The sequence below is a fragment of the Phacochoerus africanus genome, chromosome 3 (assembly GCF_016906955.1).
Source record: "Phacochoerus africanus isolate WHEZ1 chromosome 3, ROS_Pafr_v1, whole genome shotgun sequence".
Classification (NCBI taxonomy): Eukaryota; Metazoa; Chordata; class Mammalia; order Artiodactyla; family Suidae; genus Phacochoerus; species Phacochoerus africanus.
Genome location: NC_062546.1, coordinates 12,484,486 through 12,504,292, shown reverse-complemented (window position 1 = coordinate 12,504,292; position 19,807 = coordinate 12,484,486). Strand labels below are relative to the sequence as shown.

The following is a 19,807-nucleotide window of genomic DNA, read 5'->3' as shown; positions in this document are numbered from 1 at the left end:
AAGTTGAGAGAGTCACTTGTGGTGGCTTCTAATTTCTGCATGAAAGAGGAGGCTGCTCCATCAGTGGTGAGTGAAGAGGAGAGGTGCTGGTCCCAAGGGAGAGACCGGTATTTGAGGAGCGTAGAGAAATGTGCCATAGTCATTGTGGAGAGTTAGAGAAGGCGGGACTTAACTGGCAGTATTTAGGGTTCCGTTGTGATTGGTGACTAGGGGCTTTATATAAAGACCTGCCCACTGAGCCTGTTGTCAGAAGTCTGGTCGTTAGATGGAGGGAGGCAGGTCTGAAGCAGATGGTCATATAATCTAAGTTTGGGATTTTGCCAAAAGTTAAGACTAAAGGTCAGAGAGTCAAGCCTATTGTTTGCCTGTCATTCAGATAACAATCCTGCTAATGGGATCCATCCTGGAAAATGAAGAAAGGGGAAAGCTGACAGGTGGCCTTGTCAAGTCTGACAGTCAAAGAAGGGTCCTACTGGGAGCAGTTAGTAGGCCGGCTGGAAGGAAAGGAGGTTACGACAGAGATCAGGCAGGAGCTGGAAGTGGCCCAGTTCCAGATGGAAACAAGATTGAGAGTATGCCAGCCACACCAGGCTGGCTTGGGGTTGGGGGGAGGTCATTGGAGGGGACATGGCAGGAACTGAGGGCAGTCTTGTTTTGCGTGGTGGGGAGGGGTGGAGCAGATCAGGTGTGTGAGGGGACTTGAAGGTGCCAAGGGACGCTGTGGGACTTGGGGGGAGTGACCGGTGATGACATCATTGATGGCGGTGACGGTCATTGTTGGACCTAGCATGGGAGTGGAGCAGAGAACGTGAGCCGGTGCCAGAGTCACTGATGAATGGGGAGATGTGACCCGAGAGCTTCATAAATGAGAGGGATGCTCAGAAAGGATTTCCTGGGAAGACAATGTGGCTTTTCAGCTTCAGCTGCCCCACCCTACTCCGGTCTCCCTCCTTCAACCTGCTCATTTATTGCTGCTAATTACCCAGTTGACAGTTAGGGAAGCAAAGCGCTGCCTGTTAAAATGTGGAGCAATAAAGTGGAGCAGGTGTGCCCCCCATCTGCTCCTCCTCACCGTCAGAGACTCTGGAGCAGAGAGGCCGGGCGTGCATTCTGCAGTAGCACTTCCTGGCTGTGACTTCACCTCTGTGCCCAGGTTCCTCACCCATATACAGTTATGAGATGAGCCTCTTGTCTTCCTGACTTGTAAGAAGGACCAGATGGGCCCCTAGTGAGTGTCAGCTAGTACGATGATGGTTGTGTTCCACTGATTGTCTTCTTTCCCTTGGCCTTAACGTGGTTCCACCGACAGCAGGAGAGATTGTGCCCTATTGCTGATTCCTGTTTTAAGATAGGGAGAGCAAGAGAACTGCCTTTTACTGAGCCACCTGCATGTGCCTGACACTGCCTTAGCCATTAATATCTTGGGTTTGTCAAGAGAATCACTTGCACCCAACGGCCTAGTTATAATATCTGGAGCATGTGGGCTGCTTTTTAAGCATCTTCTTCTTTTTTTAAGAGGAGGACATTAAGCTTCAGGGAGATTTAATAACTTACCCAGCATCATTCAGCTAATAGATGCCCATGCCAGGACTGGAACCTGGTTCTGTCTTAATTGCCAACCTCTTTCTCGTCTTTCACCACAGCAGGCTGTCAAGCATTCTGTAGGACCCCATGCCACATACCTTTTCCATGTTCTTTTTTCTGCCTCTTTTTAATGGAAAAAAATATTGTATTATCCAAATACATATAGAGGCCAAATGTTAGTTTCAGACCATGTGAAACTACTCATGTCTGTCCGTTTCCAGCTTTTGTGTGTTGATGCTGATACTTCTCTCTACCCCTGCCCTGGCTCCAGCCCCTGTTATCGTTTACCTGGGTTATGAGTAGCAGCTTCTTGATTGACTTCCCTGCTTCTATCCACCTTCCTGTTTATACCCAAAACTGGAGCCACAGAGATCTGTCAGAACTAAGATCAGCTCGGGCCCCTCTTCCATTCCCACCCAGGGGCTTCCCATCATCTGAACCCCTACTGTGCCTGGTGGAGAGGATTTAAATTTTTTTTTTAACTTTATTTTGCTTTTTAGGGCAACACCCAAGGCATATGGAGGTTCCCAGGCTAGGGGTAGAATTAGGGCTGTAGCCGCTGGCCTATACCACAGCCCCAGCAACACCAGATCCAAGCCACGTCTGTGACCTACACCACAGCTCACGGCAACTGAGTGAGGCCAGGGATCGAACCTACATCCTCATGGATACTAGTCAGATTCGCTTCCACTGAGCCATGATAGGAACTCCTCTTTTTCTTTTTTTATCAATTTTATTGGAGTGTAGTTGACCTAAAAGTTGTGTTAGTTTCAGGTGTATAGCAAAGTAAATCAGTTTACATATGTTCATTCCTTTTCAGATTATTTTCCCTTATAGGTTATTGACGAATATTGAGTAGAGTCCCCTGTGCTTATACAGTAGGTCCTTGTTACTTATCTACTTTACACGTAGTAGTGTGTACATGTCCTTCTCAACCCCCCAATTTATCCTTCCCCCACTTCCACGTTTCCCCCTCAGTAACCGTAAGTTGAGCTTCAACATTTTTTGAGTCTGTTTCTAAGTTCTTTTGTATCATTTTTTACTAGATTCCATGTATTAGTGATCTCATATGATATTTGTCTTTGTTTGATTTACTTAGTGTGATAATTTCTAAGACCATCCATGTTGCTGCAAATGCCATTATTTCATTCTTTTTTTATGCCTGAGTAATAGTGCATTTTATCTCTGTGTACCACATTTTCTTTATCCATTCCTCTGTTGGTGGACACTTAGATTGCTTCCATATCTTAGATATTATAAATAGTTCTGTGATGAACATTGGGGTGCATGTATCTTTTTTTTTTTTTTTTGTCTTTTCTAGGGCCATTCCCGCAGCATATGGAGGTTCCCAGGCTAGGGGTCTAATCGGAGCTGTAGCCACTGGCCTACGCCAGAGCCACAGCAACACGGGATCCGAGCCGCATCTGCGACCTACACCACAGCTCACAGCAACGCCAGATCCATAACCCTCTGAGCAAGGCCAGGGATCGAACCTGCAACCTCATGGTTCCTAGTCGGATTCGTTAACCACTGCACCACCACAGGAACTCCGCATGTATCTTTTTGAGTTACGTTTTTTTCCAGATATATGCCCAGGAGTGGGATTGCTGGATCATGTGGTAGTTCTATATTTAGTTTTTTTAAGGAATCTCCATACTGGTTGCACTAACTTAAATTCCCACTAACAGTGTGAGAGGGTTCCCTTTTCTCCACACCCTCTCTGGCATTTATTATTTGTAGATGCTTTGATGATGGCCATTCCTGTGTGAGGTGATACCTCATTGTAGTTTTTGTTTGTTCGTTTGTTTTTAAGAGCAGCATCTGTGGCAAATGGAAGTTCCTAGGCCAGGGATCGAATCCTAACCACAGCTGAGCCCTGTGCTACAGCCGCAGAAATATAGGATCCTTAACCCACTGCGCCCCACCAGGGATCAAACCCGTGCCACACAGGGGCAACACCAGATCCTTAACCTGCTACACCGTAGGAGGAACTCCACCTCATTGTGGTTTTGATCTGCATTTCTCTAACAATTAGTGATGTTGCGCCTCTTCTCATTTGCTTTTGGGCCATCTCTCTGTCTTCTTTGGAGAAATGTCTGTTTAGATCTTCTGACCATTTTTTTGATTGAGTTGTTTGGTTTTTTTGGATAGAAAGTTGTATGAGATGTTTATATTTTGGAGATTAATGCCTTGTTGGTCACTTTGTAAAGACTCTCTCCCACTCTGTGGGTTGTCTTTTTGTTTTGTTTATGGTTTCCTTTGAAAAATTATTCTGTCTTTAACAGAGTATTTTACAGAGTGCAATAACTGCTCATACTTGTGAAATGCTTAAGTATAGATTTAAAAAACTAAAGAAAATCTGTGATCATGTGTTTTCCGACCACAATTTTCTGGTCTTCTGCAGTCGCTGTCCCTCTTTGCTGTCACTGCCGAGAGCTGTGTCCTGCACTGCTCAAGTCACGCAGGCCCTTGTTCATTCCCATGGGACCAGGGCATACTTCCCTGTGGTGCTGCCCCCCATCAGGCCAGGAGAGGGGGCGGGGGCGTCCCACAGCCTGGGCTGTGAATAGGCTCGCCAAGGCAGCCTGGGGCTCATGGGCAGTATGGACACCCAGACTTCCGATTGGTCACAGCATTCACACTTTGAATTAGTGACAGCAAAGCCCGCTCTTGTGTTGTTCTGCACTTAGAGGTTACAGAGTAATTCTGTGAGCTTCTTTGAGAGCCACAGCACCCAAGAGGTACTAACACAGGCTCTGGAGCCTGATTACCTGGGTTCACATCCCAGCTCCACCTCTTACTAGCTTGTAACCTCTCTGAAGATTTAGCAGAGTTTGGCCTTGAACCTTGGTCCTCTGGCTTCTTAGTTGCCCTTTGGCCAGGCATCATTTAGCTTGTATAAAACATGGATGTTTTGTCTTCATCTTGCTAGTCATAGTCCTCAAAAGCTACTTTTATCCCCTACAGTTAGTTTTCTGTAGCCAGTGAAGTATTTTCTCCTCCATTTTTCCCTATCCCATAAGGCAAAGGTTGCAAAGGTTGCAAACTGGTAGTCCAAGGTCCGGGCAGCGTGCAAACTAGTTTTATTTGAGCATAATTTTTTTTTTAATAGTTGAAATTACTTTGAATTATTGCTGGAGCTTTTACTTAAAATCCAGATTTTTGACTTCTGAAAAATCAGAACAGGGGACATCTCCGGGCTCAGCCAGTTGGGTCTGAGACTCTGCTGTGTCCCCTGTTCTATTGGGTGGGGAGAGGGTCCTCCCTGCCCCTAGTGTCTTACACCCACCCATGTCTCTCTGGGAGGTTCCTGCATGGCCTCTGTCGGCCTTTGATTTAATTTCCCTCAGTGCCTCAGTGAGTAAGCAGCAGTCCTGGTGATTGATTCATCGATTGGCAAGTTGGCACCAGTGGCATTCCAGAATAGACTGTTTCAGAGCTCAAAGATATACTTAATGTCTAAACTTACCTCTGGCAAGGTAACCTTGATTGGAAGGAACCCTTAGCTTTGAGTTCAGGCAGCAGTGCCCTCCAGCATGTCACACAGTGGAGGGGACGTGCCCACCAAGCAGAGCCTTGACATTATGCATGTTAATTTCCACAAGCTGAAAGCTTGGCTCCCAGCCTCCTGGGCTGGATTCCTCAGGTCACTCCCAGAACCCGGGGGCCTCAGCTGGAGGAGGCCAGAGCTGCTTTCTTAGTGGATCCTTGTCCCCGAGAGGCACAGAGCTCTCTTTAGAAGACCCTGTGTGTTACAGGCCTTATGTTCCAAGAGCAGACTGTTTGATATTAGTCATCTGGGTGTTTCTCTACTGTTTTCTTGTGTGTGTGGTAGGAAGACATTGAAAGATTGCCACCTCCAGTGAGTCTGGTTATTCAGTTTTCACTTCCAAAAGGTCAGTCTAGAATACAGTTGTCCAGGAGAAGGAAATGTGTCACACCCAGAACTGCGTTCTGGGGCGGCTGGGATAACTAATGCCATACCCAAACCACTGACTCCCAAGAGCTTGTTTAAAGAAAGCTGGTCTTTTGGAGGTTGTCTGAGTACATGGCATTCAGGTAGATCCACTTCGCTGGCCTGTTTTGATAAGACAGTGAGCCTGCAAAGCCAAACACCTAGGGATACGTTGGACTAAGTGGCTCTGGGGGGGATTTGGTGTGTTTAGATAAGATGCTCTCGTCTCAGTGACGCAAAATCTTGTCCTTCTGGAACGAGACTATCTCTTTTGCGATTGTAATTTCAGAGTATTGATGCTGTTTTCATAACCGTAACTGTGTAATTGTTGTAACTCCATGGTAAAGGTTTTTAAGTTAATTTTAATTCATTAAAATTATATCTGTCTTAGGAGTTCCCGTCGTGGCGCAGTGGTTAATGAATCCGACTAGGAACCATGAGGTTGCGGGTTTGATCCCTGCCCTTGCTCAGTGGGTTAGCGATCCGGCGTTGCCGTGAGCTGTGGTGTAGGTTGCAAACGCAGCTCAGATCCTGCGTTGCTGTGGCTCTGGCGTAGGCTGGCAGCTACAGCTCTAATTCAACCCCTAGCCTGGGAACCTCCATATGCCGCGGGAGCGGCTCAAGAAATGGCAAAAAGACAAAAAAGAAAAAAATTATATCTGTCTTAGCACATCAGTAGAAATGTACTTAATGCCACTGAACTGTACACTTAAAAACGGTCAAGGTGGTAAATTTTCTGCTATGCGTGTCTCCAGTCTTCTGTGTGTACTTTCACACAGTTGCGGTGTTGCTGTATCACCGTAATAGGGAGTTGGCTATCATCAGCATACATTTTGCAGAATAAGAAGACAGAACTTGGACTGTGGGGCCAGAATGCCTGAATTTCCATTCTGGTTCCCAGTTCCTGGTATAACAGGAGGCCAGTTACCAAATTGTTCTATGCCTTGCTTCCTCGTCTGAATCATTGCTTCTCAACAGGGGCAGTGTTCACTTGACAATGTCAGGAGACATTTTCGGTTTTCAGGACAGAAGTGGGTTGCATCCAGTACGGAGAAGGACATCCTGTAGTACACAGGACAACCCCACAGTGGGGTTCCCAGATGTCAGTAGTGCCTGGGTTACGAAATCCTGCTCTAAATAAGATGGAGATGATAGTGTGAGGATTAAATAACTTTAAGTGTGTAAGTACTGGGAGTTCCCATTGTGGCTCAGCAGAAACAAATCTGACTAGGAACCATGAGATGGTATGGGTTTGATCCCTGGCCTCAATCAGTGGGTTAAGTTCTGTGAGTTTTGGTGTGGGTTGCAGACATGGCTTGGATCTGGCATGGCTGTGACTGTGACTGTGGCTGTGGCGTAGGCTGGCAGCTCTAGCTCTAATTCCACCCCAGCCTGGAAACCTCCATGTGTCATGGGTGCAGTCCTAAAAAGCAAAAAAAAAAAAAAAAAAAGTAAAGTACTTAGAACAATGCTCCACATGTAGTAACTGCTATGTAAATTTTCAGGATTATTGCTATTATAATCATTTTATCACCTTATCTGAGCATTTCTGTACTTCAAAATTTTCATAAGCATTCTTTATAATAGTTTTAGAATATGTTTCAGTAAAAGTTTTCTTTTATATTCATATTGCATGCTCCTAACATGACTTTCTTTCTTCCCCACCAGATGAAATTAAAGCAGAAATAGAAAAGCAGAGGTAAGCCCGGGCACTTTAGGTGGCGATGCGGGAACCCCGTTCTCTGACCGTTTTCTCATATTTCTGATCCTCGGGGGTAGCACACACTCCCCTGGCCCAGTGCTGGACACATGGCAGGACTCTACAGAATTCGGTTTGAACTGATACGAGGTTGGCAGGTCACTGGCTCAACAACTGCGTATTTGAAGGGAAGGGTAAGGAAGGTCAAGTTCATGCTCTTGAACCTTTCCTTATTGTCTTTGGCCGCCACATGGCATATGGAGTTTTGGGGGCAGGGCCAGAGATCAGATCCGAGCTATGGTTATGACCTCCACCACAACGGCAGCAGTGCAGGGTCCTTAACCCACTGTGCCGGGCTGAGGATTGAACCAGCATCCCGGCACTCCACAGGCACCGCTGATCCTGTTGTGCCCCAGCGGGAACTCCTTTTAGACCTTTTCTTGACTGAAGAGGCAAAGCTCTTGTCTCTTATCTGTTATGCTTCCTTCGGCTGGAGGACAGCTCGTTCAGTGAAGGGGCTACTCCTCATCTTCATAGGAATGAAGCCGGTTAGTCACGTTTCGGAAGTACTGCTCTGACATGGCGGGTGCCAGGATTCAGTCCAGGACACTGATGATACAGCTTGCTAATCAGAGATCTAGTTCTCTGCATGTGGCACTTTAGTGTTTTTTCCTAATGCATGTGTTTAAACTGTTCATTGTCTAGCCGCACAGATGCAGTTTGCAGACACTTTTAATTAAATGATTGCAAGTGGGACGGGAAGTTAGAGGGGGTGAAAGAAAAGCAAGCTCTTTTTTTTTTTTCATTTCCCCTCTCTGGCCCTTTCCTGCTTTTTTCCTAGGCTTGGTGCTGCCGCACCACCAAAGGCAAACTTCATTGAAGCCGACAAATATTTCCTTCCATTCGAGCTAGCTTGCCAGTCCAAGTCCCCGCGGGTGGTCAGCACATCCCTCGACTGCTTGCAGGTACCGTGTTTACAGTATAAAGGGTGTTCTCTCAGACCACAGGCGGTCCTTTACACAGGAGCTATGCCGTGAGCCCCTGGTGCTCCACGCTTCGGAGGTGATGCCGAAAGGGGCCTTCCAACATACTCTCTCTGGAGGTCTCGTGAGGGAGGGAAGAATGAGAGAATGCAGGAGAATTTGTTTCTCTAGAAGTGTTTTGTTGATCCCTCTTATGTGTATTTTTCTAAATGAAGTCTTTAGCATGGATTGGAATATTTGGTACATATGTGGGCACATAGGGTATTTTTATGCAACTTTTTTATTGATGGCATTAATAGTCATGATATCAGGTAGAGAAATAGATATCAACTCTCGTTATTTGTGGTGATAGTCTATAAAGTCGCTGTGAACACCTAGTTAGCAAATCCTAAACCACTGAAGCACCTTATTTAATATATATTATTGATTCATTAACACTGAACTCACTGTCAATAGCACTGTGACACGTGCCTAACACTGTCACACGTCATTTCTCTGTAGGGCACATCCCTGTGTTGGTGCTCTTAGGAACAGCAGGCAGCACTTCCGCACTACGCTTGGGGGCCATTTTAAAGGGCAAAATCACCAACAAAAAGGACAGAAATGTGGGGAGTTCCCATTGTGGCTCAGCCATAACAAACCTGACCAGCATCCATGAGGACACGGGTTCCATCCCTTGGCCTCACTCAGTGGGTTAGGGGTCCTTTGTGTGAGCTGAGGTGTAGGTCACAGACGTGGCTCAGATCCTGAGTTGCTCTGGCTGTGGTGTGGGCCAGCAGCTGCGGCTCCAATTGGACCCCTAGCCTGGGAACCTCCATATGCCACAGGTATAGCCCTAAAAAGTAAAAAAAGAAAGAAAAGAAAGGACCAAAATGTGAAAAACGTGGCACTAGATTACAGAGACACTGCTTATGATATGAGAGCTGAAACAGGAGGGCACAGCGTCTCCTTGTTCAACCTCAGCTGGGAATTTGTGCATCCAGGGATTCACTTTTTTTTTTTTTTTTTTTAATACTGCTCTGCTGGTGTGCACAAATGACTGCAACAGCATCCCAAGTACTGAATTGGGGTGTGTAACTAAACTTTAGTGAGTGCATTTGCAGGTACAAATCTGTGAATAATGAGGATTGACTGTATTTAGGGTCACAAGTAACCTTGTTATAAATTACTTTTTACTGGTGAAAAAGCAGCAGTGGAAAAATTAGGGCGACTCATCCAATGACCTGCAGATAGTGAGGGATGGAGACAAGACGACTTGTGTTTCTTCATTCCTTGTCCAACATTCTTGTATTTTTCCTTAAGGTCTACCCCTGAGCCTTCTGGTTACCTCAAAGAACATTTGTCTTTAACCCCAGTAGACCACCTACGTCAATGAAAAGAGCTTGATAAATTAAAAGAAATATGTTAGAGAGACCCACACTTTACCAGTTCTTTCTGAAACAGGAATAGTCAGTAGATTCTGTATTATAATGGCAAAAAAAACAGTGTTGAAAAAAATACCTGGACCCTCATCTGAGTTTCTCAAAAAAGTGCTGTGATTGATTGGTTATGTCTGCTGAGGCACAGGCCTGCCAAGTGGTGGTGGGCATGCCACATTTTTGGCATCTCTACTCTAATATTTACTCTATTAATCTCTCTTTGATACATTTATACTTGAAAATTGGTGACAGTTTCTTTCACAGAAGCATCTCTTCCAAATGAAAAGCCATCTTCTGAGTGTAATTCTGTACAGATTGTCCTTTGTGAAGCACATCATGAGCCAAGAATTTTTAAATGGCAGGCTCAAATCCTAGTTCTGTCCTAAAATATTTGTTGCCGTGAACATTTTTTGAGGAAGTTTGTCATAAGTTTAATTTTAGTTGTTTTGTCCTCATGTTAAGGTTTAGTTGGGAAGCAGGCGCTGCCAGTTATTAACGTTAATGATGTGCTCGACAGTGGCTAACGTGCTGAGCACCCAGCCCCTGCTGGGCCCTGCACTAAGTGCTTTATATCATCGGGTTTGATCTTTTCTGTAACCCTCAGAGGTTCTTCGTCTCATCCTCCTTTTAGAATCAGTGAAACTAAGGCTTGGAGAACAAAATGACCAGCCCTGCCAAGTTCCCCTGGCCAGGCAGCGATGGGATTGGATGGGTGTCTAGGACTTGTTTAACTCCAAGTCTGTGTTCTTAATCAGGGGTCCTTAAACTACAGCCATGAGCCAAATCTGGCCTGCTACCTGCTTTGGTAAATCAAGTTTTATTGGAACACAACTGTCTTATTAATCTGTTCAGACTGACATGCCGCAGACTCATGGCTGAAACAGAAGACATTGATTCGTCACAGTTCTGGAGGCTGGGAGTCCAAGATGAGGTGCCAGCTGATGAAAGTCCTGGTGAACTCCCTTCCTGGCTAGTAGGCGGCCGAATTCTCCCCGGGCCCTCACATGGCAGGCAGAGCAAGCTAGCTGTGCATTAATTCCAGCGCGAGGACCCCACTCTCATCTAAACTTAATCTAAACTTATTCACCTCCCAAAGGCCCCTCCTCCTCATCACATGATATCAGGGGTGAGGACTTCAACCTAGGGATCGGGAGGAACACACATTCAGTCCCTAACGTAGCCGTGCCCTTCCACTAATGTAGTATCTACGGCTGCCTCCCAGCTACCGTGGCTGAGATGAAGAGTTGGAACAGAGACCATCTGACCTGCAGTGGTCTAGATATTTGGCACATGGTCCTCCACAGAAACAGGTCTCTGACCTCCACTGTTAGTTATTACTCTGTAGTTCTGGCCTCTTTAATTAAAAATATGCTATCTGTTGCTGGAGCTCCGTGTACACAGGAATATGATTTCTGATGGGAACATTGACGTCCCGCTTTATTTACCTCAGTGGCTTCAGCGCAATACCTGTCTCAAGGCTTATGGCATATGGTTAGCTCTTTTTCCAAATGGAAGTTCCCTGTAATTTAATAGGTACACTAGGATTTCTTTGGTTGGTATTCAAAACACAATCATGTTGTCCTTTTGTGACATTTAGAAAGTGACGGGGTGCTCCCTGGCATACTGAATGAAACATTTACTTTCTCTCTTGGGGTTTGTCCTTGCAAAGCCTGTTTGACTGGCTTTTCCCAGTGTTGGGGAGGTGACTTCTGCCTTGGACATGGAAGGCCAGTGTCTGGGGACAAAGGTGGGTTTTGACAGGATGGAAGCCAGCTGCAGATGTATCCATAGGTGCACTGGGCGGTTCGGGGCATCAGGGCATCCGTCTTTGAGCTTGGCCAGACGGTGGGGTAGCAGAGGTGCTTCCGGGTGAGGTTTGCTCTGGGTACAGAGCACAGAGTCCCCTCTCCCCACAGGGCAGCCTGGAACCTTCCCTTGCTTCTGGCTTCTCTCAAGTGATAAAGATTCTCCATGTTCCTTTCCTTCAGCACCTGGTCTCCATTCACTGCCCGAGGCCAGGGCTGGGGAACTAGGGTAAAGTTCTGAAGCGATGAGTGATCTCCAAGTTTTCCTGGCACCTGCCAACAACAAACATTATTTTTGAGAATATCCTCTCAGAATATTCGTCTTTCTTCAATTATGAGATTACATACATGTACTACTGTTATTAAATTACATCCATTATTAAACATACAAAAACAGACCTTTTTAAAGGAAAAGGTAAAAAAGTGGATAAAAAGAGTGCTGATATTTTCTTTCTATATCTCAGTGAAGGCTGTAGGAAACTTCTGGGCTAAGCTGTCCAGTTCATACCATGAGCATTGTCTTTTAGCTCTTATTTCTAAAAGACTTGAGATTTTTTAGGGCACACTTAAATCTGCATGTAATAATATGAGTTTGTACATGACTACATTCTCGGTTAGAAATTTTTTTAGAATTTTACAGATAAGGCTGAAGGCCCTTGGAATACTAGCCCCAAACCCAGGTGCCTGTTTAGCTGTATAATTTTCTTTCTTTTCTTTTCTTTTTTTTCTTTTTCTTTTTCTCTTTATGGTTGCTCCCCCGGCATATGGAAGTTCCTGAACCAGGGATTGAATCTGAGTAGCAGCTGCAGCAATGCCAGATCCTTTAACCCACAGGCCAGGGGTTAAACCCACGCCTTCTCAGCAACACAGGTTGCTGGTGATGAAGTTCCCACTTCCTTTTTTTTTTGTCTTTTCTAGGGCCGCACCTGCGGCATATGGAGGTTCCCAGGCTAGGGGTCAAATTGGAGCTGTAGCCATCGGCCTACGCCACAGCCATGGCAACGTGGGATCCGAGCTCCATCTGCGACCTACACCACACCTCACGGCAAGACTGGATCCTTAACCCACTGAGTGAGGCCAGGGATCGAACCCGACACCTCATGGTTCCCAGTCAGATTTGTTTCTGCTGCGCCACGACAGGAACTCCTACAACAGTGTTTTTAATGTCTGTTAGAGCACTGTGTACAAGTAGAGGGCATTCTTTTTGACTGGTAAATGATATGCTGTGTCACCATTTTATTTATCTCTTCCCCTCTAGAGGGGCATTGACAAGGTGACAGCATCCCTGTGGGGCAGCCTCCTGGACACAAGCATCAGGGAGTCAGCTGCCCAGAGGCCTCCCCCTTCTGCCCGTCTTCCCATCCCCAGTTGGCATCAGCAAAGAACAAGGCAGGATCTTCTACTCTCCATGTCTGCCAGCCTGCACCATCCAAGCCACCAGCGTCTCCCTCCTAGGCAGTTGGGGTGGCCCTGCTTCCATTCCTGTTGCCCGCCTGCCTGTTCTCTGCTCAGGAGCTGGGGGGAGAAACATGATGAGTAACGTAACTCATGTTTGCCCTTTGCTTACGCCCGCCAGTACTTTCTACCTCGCTCGCCATGCAGGGCACTTTGCCCACGTGCACTTGCCAGGCGCGCTCAGGCCCCTGGGAGAAAGAGGACTGTCTTATCACCATTGTCTCCCCGGTGCCCAGGACAGTATCTGGCACCAGGAAGCGTGAGAAGGCAGAACTAGAATGACCCACAGGATGCAGGGTCCCTGCTTTCTCCTGGCCGTGTCTCAGTGCACAGACCAGGGAGTAAAATCACAGTGCACACCCTTTTCCACTTGAACGGTCATGTGTGCATTAAGGAACGCGTGGTGGGGGGGGTACTGCTGATCTTTCTTCGTGTTTGAATGGAATAGCAGTGATTCACCTCTAACCCAGTCCTCAGAATGGACTTAAGTCCATTAGGGCCAAGGAGTAAGCAAGGTCCAAGACCAGAGCTCATCTGCCAGGTGGCCAGTGCCGCCCTCACAGGAAGCCCACATGGGGAGCAGTGCTGAGAGGTAAAATGTAAGGGCATCGGGACCGTTCTTCAAAAACAGGCTGGGGAGTACCCATCGCGGCGTAGTGGAAACGAATCCGACTAGGAACCATCAGGTTGCGGGTTCCATCCCTGGCCTTGCTCAGTGCGTTAAGGATCTGGCGTTGCTGTGAGCTGTGGTGTAGGTCACAGATGCGGCCCAGATCTGGTGTTGCTGTGGCTCTGGCGTAGGCCAGCAGCAACAGCTCTGATCGGACCCCTAGCCTGGGAACCTCCATATGCCGCAGGTGCGGCCCTAAAAAGACCAAAAAAGCCACGCTAGGGCACCTCCCTGCCTTCTGGAGCTCTCTGGGGTTGGTACTGAGCAGTGGGCAGGCCTCTGTCCTGCTCACCCAGTCACTCAATCCAGTGGTGCCATATTTCTGTGCTCAGCCACTCGGTCTGGGTTTCTTTCTCCTGACTGAGTGGTGGCATTCTTCTAGGCTAATGAAGAGGGGAAAGCCATTGAGAAACAGTGTCAGGCCTCAGCAGGTTGCTTTGTCTTCCTATTGGAGGTGGTGGCACTGTGAATAGCCTCAGGAGCTGTGTCACTGCAGGTAGAGGCAAGAATGCGACAGGCCAGGAACCAAAAAGATAAGGAACAGAACAGTGTTTGTAAGAGCCTCTGCTAAGTCACTGGAAGCAGAGGTTGCCTTAGAATTCATGTTTCCCGGAGGGGTTGTAGCAGATGAGTGGTTCTTTTATCTGGTCAACCATCGAAATGACCCGGATGGCAGGGAAAAAAGCTGTGATTCCCAGGCGCCACCCCACAGGTTCTGATGATAGAGTGGGTCTGGGTTGAGGTCCAGGAATCTGTATTTGTAAGGAGCTCCCTTAGGTGACTGACTGTGAGGCTTAGAAACCATCCCGACCTTTGAGCTCCCTTCCAGCTCTCAGATTGTCTGTGATGAAATCCAGGTCGAGTGCCGTGCGTGGCCCAGGCAGGCGGCCCCTGTCCAAACTGATCTGTCACCTGACTGAGAGGGCATAGCCGGAGCGGCCCCTCCTCTCTTCCGCCACACGGGTGACACGCAGTCTCATAACATAGGTGCAGAATTCCATTAGTGTCTTCACTTTAATTTTCGGAATAGAAAATGCACTGGCATGATTCACCATTTAAAAAGAAAGAAAGTCTGCACTCCCATATGTTCTCGTCCCACCCCTGCCCACAGCTGCTTAGTTCTCCCTGGGCTGGAGCAAAACATTATCATTAGTTTCTTATGTGTCTTTCCATTTGGAAAAAAAATTTTTTTATTTCACAGCTTGAGATATAATTTACATGCTTACAGTTCACCCATTTGCGGTATATGATTCAGTGATCTTCATGTAGTGACGGAGTCGCTTAGCCAGCTCTACAGTCTCCTTAGAGACCATCTTTATCCTCAGAAAGAAGTCCTGTTTTGCTCATCAGCGGTCATTCCCCATTTCCCTTGAATCTCCCAGGTTTACTTTCTGTCTTTATTTTTAATCCCTCCGTGGTTGTGCAAGGGCATGGGGCGTTCTACATGGATGGACCCTCTCCCACCTGCTGTCCTGGGGCTCTTTTGCCATCGGGAGCCAGGCAAGAGCTATGCGCCCAGGGGAGCAGAGGGATCTGTGGGCACCGGCAGTTAACGGCCGAGCTCGCCGCTTGCCCTTTACTGCTGTGGGCGGCCTCAGCCCCGGCCAGGCAGAAACTTCTCTGACGTCTGTTCTTTCTGTGTTTAGAAACTCATCGCATATGGGCACATCACCGGCAACGCCCCCGACAGTGGAGCCCCCGGGAAGCGGCTGATTGACAGGATCGTTGAAACCATTTGCAATTGTTTTCAGGGCCCTCAGACCGATGAAGGAGTTCAGTTACAGATAATTAAGGTATTTCTGTCTGTCTGCCTGGTCTGGAATTTAAATGAGGACGCTCATCCCCCTTTGGAATTTGGGTTTCTAATTTACCATGTGTTAGTTGTCTCAGGAGGTGCTGAGCTGGAACAGAAAAATGTAAGCATCACTTAGATCTTTTGTGAAGTGTCAGAATTTATTAGCGTGGACTGAGACAAGAAGAGTGCAACCAGGTGTGTTTTCACAGTAAACAGTTCCGCTAATAACTGCGTAAATTGCTTGTGAATTAAATTGACTTCAAATTTTCTGGTCTTTCCCCTTGGAATTCCAGATTCCCATAGTGCCATTTCTCAGCAGGTCCTTGTCTTGGCACTTTCATCACTAGTTTTCCTCTGTCTTCTTGCCCACCTTTTCCTTCGTGCCCTGTTCCATTTCTGCTGCCAGGAATGGTTTTGAGTGGGGTGGTCCCGTCCACTTGTCAGCAGACTGTTTCAAATCTTAAATCCGGATGTATTGGCTTTGTTTTTTGGGGGTTGTTTGGGGCTCGTTTTTGTTTTTGTTTTGTCTTTTTGTCTTTTTATTTATTTATTTATTTATTTTTGTCTTTTGTCTTTTTTGTTGTTGTTGTTGTTTTGCTATTTCTTGAGCCGCTCCCGCGGCATATGGAGGTTCCCAGGCTAGGGGTCGAATCGGAGCTGTAGCCACCAGCCCACGCCAGAGCCACAGCAACGCGGGATCCGAGCCGCGTCTGCAACCTACACCACAGCTCACGGCAACGCCGGATCGTTAACCCACTGAGCAAGGGCAGGGACCGAACCCGCAACCTCATGGTTCCTAGTCGGATTCGTTAACCACTGCGCCACGACGGGAACTCCTCTTTTTGTCTTTTTAGGGCTGCACCTGCAACATATGGAGGTTCCCAGGCTAGGGGTCGAATTGGAGCTGTAGCTGCCTACACCACAGCCAGCAGCAATGCCAGATCTGAGCCGCATCTGCAACGTACAGCACAGCTCACAGCAGTGCCTGATCCTTAACACGCTGAGTGAGGCCAGGGATCAAACCCACAACCTCATAGTTCGTAGTCGAATTTGTTTCCACTGTGCCACAACGGGAATTCCATGGATGTATTGGCTTTGTGAGGGCTTTGTGGGCTCTGTGTTAGCTGCCAGGTAACTGAGAAACTGACAGCCCTTCCATACCCCCCCCCCCCCAATCAAAATGTGTATGTTTTGTGATCTGTGTAGGTAAGATGAGGTTGGAGCATTTTCCCTTCTGAAAGGTGTCTGTATTTTTGGCTTTTTAAAAAGTAAGTTGGTAGAAAGCCCCCTTCTTTAGTTATTTTTAATGATTTGAGTTTTATGGTGTTAATAATTGTGTTTACAGTTGGAGTCATAGGGAGCTGGCTCTTGGTCCTAATCACCCAATTGAGTTTGCAGAGCCATCATCTTAAACCAAACCAAATTAAAAAAAAAAGCCAAACCCTATAGAAAAGCTTGGCTGTGAGAGGGTGGGAGGTGGGTTGAGAAGATGAAGGTTGTGAATTTTTGTTTTAGGCTCTTCTGACTGCCGTGACGTCCCCGCACATTGAAATCCACGAGGGCACCGTCCTGCAGACAGTCAGGACATGTTATAATATCTACTTGGCCAGCAAAAATCTCATCAATCAAACCACTGCCAAGGCCACCCTTACACAGATGCTGAACGTCATTTTCACCCGCATGGAAAACCAGGTGGTGAGTGGGCGCGTTTATCAGCTGCCGAGGGGTGGGACACCATCCCACGCCACTGACTGTCTCAGGCAGGGCCTCGGTGCCTGGGGAAGATTTGCTAGCATTTTCCTTTGTCCCTTTATCCCTTTAGTTTATCCCTTTCTCCCCCGAATTCTCTGTACCCCGTTTTTGTTCTTGCCCTTAAAAAGCAGAGATGAATCTAGCATGAGTTTTAAAATTTGCATTCAGAATTTGCTTTGAGTTTGTTGAAGGAATTTATTTCCTTTTTTAAATTCTATCCTTCTGCTTGGAAATTTTTTATGCAGCAAGATGACGTATTTTCTGTCCCTTATCAAAACGCTGGAGCCACTTAGATTGAATCCCTTCTTTTTGTTGCCTTTCAGTTGCAGGAGGCCAGAGAATTGGAAAAACCAGTCCATTCAAAACCCCAGTCCCCTGTGATCCAAGCCGCAGCGGTGTCCCCAAAGTTCAGTCGTTTGAAGCAAAGCCAGGCACAAAGCAAACCAACAACTCCTGAAAAGACAGAGTTAACCAATGGCGAACATGCCAGGAGTGGTTCTGAAAAAGTGTGTGTGGAGAACGGAGATGCGCTCAGAGAGAGAGGCCCGTCGCTCTCAGGTACGACCCATGTGCTGTCCCCATTCAGCAGTGACAGGGGGCCCTCCTGTATCTGAGAGGCAGTGAAGGACTTGTCCGGTGTCATCGCAGGCAACCTCTGACAGCAGCTCTTCTCCTTCGGGGCCTCCCCCTTGACTTCCCCTTTGCTTTGCTCCTTCAAAATACAGCCGGGAGGCATGGTGTCTCAGCTGCTGTTGTCAGTTGGGCAGTTTTCTCTAGATAGTTCCTGGCATGTACCTGGGTTCTGCCACTTGATGTCAGCTTCAATGCTGTGGGTTCATTTGGAGCACTTGTCTTCCAGAAGTTAATCCTTTGGGTGGTTAGTCATTCAGTGTCAAGTTTTATCTCCCAGAGGAGGACAAAGCCTTCATCTGTCCTGTATACATGGGATCTCTCTGCCCTGCCCACTGCCGAGCAGTTAGATGCTATTTATGCCCATCTGTGAAAGGAGCCAGAAGGTGGATGGGTGGGTGGATTCTTAGAGAAACAGATAGACAGATAGCTTCGTTTTCTTCTTCTGAGACCAAGTGCACTGCTTGGTTGTGTTCGCTTTTTTAAAAGAGAGAGATCTTCCACACCTGATGATAGTGTTCAAGTATAGAACGCATTTGGCATGAAAGCTCAGATCAGGTTGTTATATAAGATTATTTCTAAGTGTTTGTATCTCTCTCTGGGCAATTTGTACAAACCAGATCCTCAATTCATATATTTTTCAGGAATGTATCTTCTTCCCAGGTAATTCTGCCAAATAATTCTTCACTTTAGCTGATGGTTCTACATGAAGTATCTGACACACCTTTGTGCCTGGTCTTGTCACTTCTTTGCTGTTATTAGTGATGACTTCTGTTGGCGGTGTGTCCGCTACCAGAGCGCCTATACTTGCGCAGCTTTTGTTCATCTGTAATTTACCAGAGATGGTAGCATCCCTAGGGACAGGCCAGGTGTCATTGCTGGGATGTTGTTTTGTATGCTTTTGCCCAAAAAAAGATCAAAGAGAAAGTTGCCACTAAGAACCGCCTGTGTCTCAGGGTGAACACTGGCCAGCTACTCAGTCCTGCAGCTGCTCAGTCCCACTGTCATATGTCTTGGTGCTCAGAAAAGGCTTGGTCCACCTTCCCTTTCTGTTGGCATCGTTGCCTTATTAACTCTCAGGGCAAGAATAGGGCAGGTTTTTAGTATAATCTTTATCAGGCTGTGGCCAAATAAATATTAATATTTAAACACCCAGTAGTGAGCATAGCTCTGCGGCTGTGAAAACTAGTCTCCGAGCTGCATGAAAGTGCTTCTGCTGCAGCCCACTTTCCACACAGCAGCCAAAGTCCTCTCCTAAAATCATGAAGTAGGGCATGACCCTCCTCTGCTTAAACCTCTCTGATAATTGCCCATCCCATCCCATTCAGGGTGCAATCTGTGCCTGCCCAGTCCCCAGGGCTTCCTAGGCCCTGGGTGGCCTGCCCTGCCCCCCTTCCCCCTGTCTGCCGTGTTTCTGGTTCTTGAAAGTGCCGCGCTTGTTCCCAGTGCCATTGTATTTACTGTCCCTTCCTTCCCCCCCTTTATCTTCAGGTCCGTCTGTTCCAGCTCATCCCCTCTCTGAAGCTGCCCGTTACTTCTGTCCCTTCCTCCTCTTTATTCTCATCATAGCACTTCTCACTTCCCCAAATCACTGAAGAGTTGAGGTTTCATTGTTCCTGGTCCAAGACCTAGGCCATGCTGCTCACCACTATATTCCCAGTGGCCACAGTGGTGCCCAGCACACATGTCAGACACTCAGTAAACACATTTTTTTGTTTTTAGTGAATGGAGGAAATCTTGATTTCTCGAATACAGTTTTGCAGAAACACAGTGACTTAAAATTCTGCTCTAACAAAGAATGCACTGCCCTTGGTCCATCGCTGTGGGTCTGGTTGCCAGTACTGGGTGCGCCCTATGAGGCTTCTCCCACGAACATGGAAGCAGAGTGCCTGTGAGAATCAGACCACAGACCTGAAGATGGCAGGTCAGAACGAAGAGTGACTGGCTTCCAGCCCTCCAGATGTGGCTCTAGGGAAAGAAGGAGTCCTCCAGAGGAGCAGGTTGAGGAGCCCTGGAAGCCTGGGAGGGGGGGAAGCCCAAGAGGTGGAGGGTCGCGGTGCC

The 19,807-nt window shown here is 47.2% G+C and overlaps 1 protein-coding gene across 4 annotated transcripts in view; it reads left to right on the top strand.

The window, feature by feature from the left end:
• The window catches only part of ARFGEF2 (ADP ribosylation factor guanine nucleotide exchange factor 2), a 100,435-nt gene that overhangs the window by 9,749 nt on the left and 70,879 nt on the right, over positions 1-19,807 (top strand). For 3 of the 4 annotated variants that reach the window (XM_047770915.1, XM_047770917.1, XM_047770918.1), the window contains exons 2-6: positions 7,208-7,238; positions 8,080-8,203; positions 15,216-15,362; positions 16,880-17,059; positions 17,440-17,674. In XM_047770915.1, the coding sequence (XP_047626871.1) occupies positions 7,208-7,238; positions 8,080-8,203; positions 15,216-15,362; positions 16,880-17,059; positions 17,440-17,674 (717 nt within the window). The remainder of the gene's footprint in view (positions 1-7,207; positions 7,239-8,079; positions 8,204-15,215; positions 15,363-16,879; positions 17,060-17,439; positions 17,675-19,807) is intronic. The other variant, XM_047770916.1, reaches the window with a different exon arrangement.